The following is a 5,931-nucleotide window of genomic DNA, read 5'->3' on the forward strand; positions in this document are numbered from 1 at the left end:
CCCCTCCCGTTTTGCTGCAGTGTATCTCACGCCTGCGCTGGAATGAAAATATCTGACGGAATGAGCGCGATCCATGCGGGCTGACAAATGTGTCCGCCACAAGCTGCAATCAAGAAAATTAAAAAAAGTCATTTTGGTCAACCGCTTCACCTTAAGAAATGAGTCGACATCAAGTCAACATTTGCAGGTTGCGCTGGATCAGTTATTCGCTCAAAAAATGAGCTCGACTTTGGACGAGCGAGCCTCCCACACGCCAGACAAATGCAAGTAGTCAAAGTAGTAGCAAATCAGTTGCGTGCGTGTGAATGATGAGGAGCCGATTTGTTCACGCAGCCACCTGGAACGTCCTGCGCTTTTCCCCGCAGCAGCAAACGAGGTGACGGGGGAAGTGCGATGAGAGCGCAAAGCAAAGCGTTCATCACTTTGCACTCATCGCACTTAACGACGACGTTTTTCAACGCCGTACTTCATCCTCCACTTGGCTGGCTTGGCTTTTCCCTTGCAGCACTTACGCTGCATCCGGCAAGGATTCGCAGCACGTCACTTTCTCCGCAATTTGTGGTTATCCGAGCTTAATCCAAAATGCTCGATCTTCATTTGCTTCCCGCAAATTGCTACGAATAACATCCCCCCCCCCCTTTTTTTGATGCCTCAAAAAGACAGGCTTCAAGATGTTGGAGGCTTACTCCCAGTTGGTTTTCTTCCATTTCTGTCTTTATGGGGCGTTGATGTGTCGAATTTTAAGGGAAAAGACGAATGCTTTCCAATTTTGGAACAAGAACAAGTTCTTCCAACTGCCGAAAACGAACTCCCCCGCTGCGCCTCGGTGCGAACGCTAAGCAGCTTGTTGCGCTTCCTGGGAACGTGCATTTGCGCTCGAAGCGCTCGGTTCCAGCTGAATTCTTGGGGGGGTGGTGTGGGGGGGGCCAAATATGCAACAACACTCCAAAATGGAGTCAGCCGCTTCCGAAGGAGTGCGCCAATCCAGCATTTGTGTGTGTGTGCCTTGTCGTCCAGCTGCACATCCTGGTCTCGTCCACTGGCGTCCAACTCAACATGGACTGCCAACACGTGGCCCAGAAGAGCATCAAAGCGGCTGGGAACACGTCCAGAGACGGATACCAAGTCCTGGGGAAAATGGCCAAGTCCGTCGGCTCCGGGGGAGACTCGGCAACCGTAAGTCATCTCAGACATTTGCAGCTTTCACTCCAGCGTCTTCCGATCACTCACTCGTGCTTGCGATCAAATATGAAGGCTCCGTTGAGCTTCTGTCTCAGGATCGGCGACAACGCTTTTTGGGCTTCCGGTTTGACACATATGGTTCCGCAGGCCAATCGCGTGAAAAGAAAACAGAGGCACGCGCCTCTGCCGCCTTGTCCCAGAGCGTCAAGTTTGCTTGTAAAGTTCCTGGGGGTGTCCCGTCGACGCGCATGCTGGTTTTATTTCCTTCTGTCGCCAGCTCCTCTCACAGCCGGGCATCTTTGTCTTGTTTCAGTTCCAGCTCCAGATGTTCGATATTGTCTGCAGCGTGGCCTGGACCAGCCGAGACCGCTGCTGTGACCTGCCCGCACTGGTCCGTAGCCGTGGAAACGCAAGCACACTTCATTATCGACTGCGACTATGACACGCACGCACACATCGGGCGGACGGCGAAGCACGTCTCGACGCGTGCTCTCGTTGGCGTCATCAAAAATGACTTTTTGTTTCTCCTCTTTTTCTCTTCTGCTTTCACTCAGAGAGACGAGAGCAAATGTCCTTCGCTCCCCAACGCCTGCAAGTGCACCACTTCGGCCACCGGAGCGCAAGGACCGCAGGGACCGGTGGTGAGCACGCACAACTTGTCCACGTCGGTCAGCGGGGCATTCTAGAAAGGAGACTTTAAAAAAAAAAAAAAAAAAACAGTTCCACATTGTATATTTAAACGCCACAACCAGAGCAAATCCGCTCATATCATCGTACAAATGCTGTTAGCTGAAAATGCTCGGCGATATTGCAAAATACCAAAGATGGGCTCTTTGCAACAATGTCGCGCTAATTGTAAACCTTGAAACATCAGCTACGACACATAGACCAAAAAGAAAAGTTCGAATGCATGGTATGTTGTCATAAACGCGGGACAGTGAGTAGTGTTGCGTTCCTGGAATGGAAAAAGCCCCGCAAATGGCGGCCCTCGTAAGCCACATTTGAGTTTAGAATCCACATTTTTTTCGACGACGAGGAGAACAGCAGCTGAGCAAGAAGATTTGCTCATTTGAAATCGATCAGAAAGTTGGGTTGAGTTTGCCTTTCATGACTCGGCCTCTTTTCCGGCAGACCTCAGTGCTGCCTCCCAGCATGCGGTGGCATGAGGCGGTACTGCGCCAAAGGCCGGCGACTCCAAATTCAGCCCGGAAGAAATGATCCGCTTCCCAAAAAAAAAAAAAACCCCCGATGAGCTGCAATGTAGCAAGAGTTGAATATATGAAAGGCATACCGAAAATGATGGGTCAACGGTATGATCAAATTCTATTTTCAAATGTTTATTTTTAAGTCAGGGTAGGAAATTATAGAGGGAGATGATTTCACGGCAGACGGAAGGAAGGAACATTTGATGTGGAAGCGAAGCGACGCCTCGCAGCTGCAGATGGCGGCGATGTCATGCTGCCGCTGAAAATCAGCTTGCCTTGATTGCTGTTCTTCATCTTTGTTAGTCCTACTCGGTCGGTGAGCTGCAACCTCACTCCTTTGCTAATTGAGAGCTTGCGCCTCACTCTGCGAAACCAAAGACGATAAGATTCCTCCTGATTCCGAATTCAAAACGTGTCAGGCGCACGTCCGGGTGACAACAAGTTTTAGTCGAACGTTTGAATTGTTGCGGCTGCCAAGGACGTCCATGATGCAAATGAAATGCAACCAAACAAGGGCCAAAGGTGGCCACCCGGTTGCCACAGTGACACAAACAACTTTTAGCCCAGTCAGCAACCACGCTAGCCACTCAATCATCTTTCCTGCACATCAACTGAATTAAAAGCAAAAAAAAAAAAAAAAAACCCAAACAAGAAAACAGGGACACATCCCCCCCACCCCCCCACCCCAAAAATCCAACATTGAGGGGAACCGTTGAATGTCACGCTGCCAATACCTGCAGGGCTCCTCTGCAAACCAATGTTTCTCCTGATCTTGTTCCCACTCAGGGTGCACCCGGCAAAAAAGGACCACGAGGTGAAAGAGGAGAGCTCGGTGCGCCTGTAAGTTTCTTTCAACTAAAAAATGCACACGACGACAACAACAGCAGCACGTTAAGAGACTGCTCTGGTCTCGCAGGGGCCAGTGGGCCCTCGGGGCGACCTGGGAGCGCCCGGACCCATGGGCCTGCCTGGTCCGCAAGGACCCAGCGGACGCTCCATCCCGGGAGAGGCTGTGAGTACACGCGCGCAGGCCCGCACATAAATCTGAGGATGAGCGCGGATTACGCCGGAGATGTGAAGAAAGGTTCCTTGACGTCAGGCGCCATTCCGCAAAGCCTTGCTGCTCATAAATCAAATTGGAGTTGTCTCCTGGCTGCAACGATTTTCCCACCGCTTCCCGAAACAAATTGAGCTGCGTTTATTTTGTCAGCGTGGACGCCTGTCGAAAAAACAGCAAGTTGACTCGATGCCTTGCAGTATCCGGCAGCTTGAACTGTCGTGCCTTTCCACAGATGTGCCACGCAACCTCGTCGTCGCGTCGGCATTGCATTGAGAGGCGCAACAATGACATTCGCAACTCGGCGGTCATCAATTTTTTAACGATTTTCATTCAAAAGGAAACATCTGCTTTGGAAAATGATCATCAACAAAGCAGGCACTGAAGCGTCATATGATTGGTGTCCACTTTTGGAAGGAAGGAAGGAATACAAATGAAAAACAATGTTCGTTTTTTTTTTTTTCTTTTCATTGATTAATCCCCCCCAAAAGAATTGACCCATTCAGCGATTATTGAAGCGATCGCTAGTTGCGGCCGTGCAAAGTCACAGTTTGACGGAAACGGCGAGTGAATGAATTGTCGCCAACAAACCGGCACCACCTTGATACTATTTGCTTTGTTTTGGGTTTTTTTTTTTTTTTGCCTTCAGGGTCGGCCCGGACCCAAGGGAGAACCCGGAGACTCTGGTCTACCCGGACTCAAAGTAAGTTTTGGCTTCTGCGTGTTTTTCTCGTGTTTCTGCTTGTGGAGGCGGGCAGGCGTGCCGGTTCTCCTGGCGGCACAAGTGCTCATCGGGCAACGTGACAACGCGACCGGGTGGGAACCGGTGGGCCGAGACTCCGAAGTCAGAGAGATGAAGATGGTGGCCGGATCCGCTCGGGGACCAAGTTCCCGCGCAGCCTTCCTGCTCAATAAACGTCCTCTGGTGTCGCCACGCCGGCCGAGAACACTTTGGATTGCTTAGTGGGGCTCCACTTGAAAGGCGGAGCTAAACGCGAAGGACGTGGAGCACGCAGCATCTCGTGATTCATTCGTTTTGTTTTTTTTTGTGGCCCCAAAAGGCAATTGCGAAACTTCTTTTGGAGGGGTGTCAGTTATTTACGACTTGTATCAAATCAAGGGTCTCCTGTTGATGTTTGTGTGCGTGCGCAGGGCTCACCGGGACCTCGCGGCCCCAGCGGCCCCATCGGACCCGCCGGAGTGAGGGTGAGTTGCGAGCCGGACCGACTTTGAGCGTCGGGGACCAGCTGACCTTTTGTCCCGTCTGTTTGGTGTTCAGGGCCCTCAAGGAAAGGACGGCATGTCGGGACCGCGAGGACCCGCCGGGCCCATGGTGAGCCGGGAGCAAAATGCGGCCCGAGGACCCCTTTGTCATCGTGTGTTTGAGGCGTTGATCTCGCTTTCATTGGCTTCTCCCCGCAGGGACCCGCGGGGTCTCCCGGAGCGCCCGGTCCTGAAGGAAAACCCGGCAACACGGGTCCAAATGGAGCTCCTGTGAGTCATGACACCCCATGGCCGAGGTGCGAACGAACGGGCGAGCGTTCTTTGGACTGACCGATTTGTGTATGTGTGTGCGCCTGCTTTCAGGGTTCGGTGGGACCAAAAGGAGACAAGGGCGAGCGCGTGAGTACAACTGGATGTCAGTCGCCGCCGTTCGGAAGACTAACTTTGCCCGACTTTGTGGTCCCCAGGGAGACTTTGCTCCTCAGAACATGATGCGCTCCATCGCCAGGCAGGTGTGTGAGCAGCTGGTCAACGGTGAGTCGGACGTCTTCATCTTGTCCAAAAAAGCTCGAGCTTGACGTCCCCGTCCTCGTCCCTGCAGCCCAGATGAACCGCGTCAACGGCCTGCTGAACCAGATCCCCAGCGGCATTCATCGCAGCAACAACCCGGGGCCACCGGGACCCGCCGGACCCCCCGGCATGCCGGGACCGCGCGGCGAGCTGGGCCCCACCGGAAGGAATGGTTTCCCCGGGAACCCGGGACTGCCCGGACAGGCCGGGGAGACGGGTCCGGCCGGAGAGAAGGGCGAGCGAGGCGTGGCGGGAGTTGGACAGAAGGGCACTCGAGGACCGCCGGGTATGCTTCTCCCGTCATGCCGGATTCTTGTTCTTCTGATATGCTGACGGACACAGACAAAGTGTCCTCGGGAACATGTGGACAAAATTGGACATGGCGACGCAGAACAGGGTGGCGCTAAAGGCCTTGGTGGGGAACAACGGGACGTCTTAGGGGACGTCGCGAGACAAAATTCTCGATCACGCGGGACCCGATAGAAGCATTTATGGCACGGGGTGGAATCACATTTTGAGACACGGGAGGGGACGGACACGGTGTTTGCGTCTGTTTTGGAATCATCTGCGCGATCATTGATGACGGCGTTGCCGCATCGCTCCCGCCAGGCCCACCAGGAGAGAGCAGGACGGGCCCCCCCGGGCCGACGGGCTCCACGGGACCTCGCGGCCCTCCCGGGCGCCCCGGTCACG

General features: G+C 53.7%; 1 protein-coding gene across 1 annotated transcript in view; it reads left to right on the forward strand.

Annotated features, from left to right (window-relative positions):
• The window catches only part of LOC109531715 (collagen alpha-1(XII) chain-like), a gene marked incomplete at its 3' end in the record, with an annotated part of 57,342 nt that extends 51,412 nt beyond the window's left edge, over nt 1–5,930 (forward strand). The window contains 13 exon segments of the mRNA XM_019896165.1: nt 1,018–1,176; nt 1,496–1,573; nt 1,737–1,823; nt 3,174–3,227; nt 3,304–3,399; nt 4,094–4,147; nt 4,597–4,650; nt 4,724–4,777; nt 4,867–4,938; nt 5,032–5,067; nt 5,136–5,202; nt 5,270–5,524; nt 5,848–5,930. Coding sequence (XP_019751724.1) covers nt 1,018–1,176; nt 1,496–1,573; nt 1,737–1,823; nt 3,174–3,227; nt 3,304–3,399; nt 4,094–4,147; nt 4,597–4,650; nt 4,724–4,777; nt 4,867–4,938; nt 5,032–5,067; nt 5,136–5,202; nt 5,270–5,524; nt 5,848–5,930 — 1,149 coding nt within the window.
• Nucleotide 5,931: the final 1 nt, after the last annotated feature.

This window comes from Hippocampus comes, unplaced genomic scaffold (genome assembly GCF_001891065.2).
Source record: "Hippocampus comes isolate QL1 unplaced genomic scaffold, H_comes_QL1_v1.1 scaffold170, whole genome shotgun sequence".
NCBI lineage: Eukaryota > Metazoa > Chordata > Actinopteri > Syngnathiformes > Syngnathidae > Hippocampus > Hippocampus comes.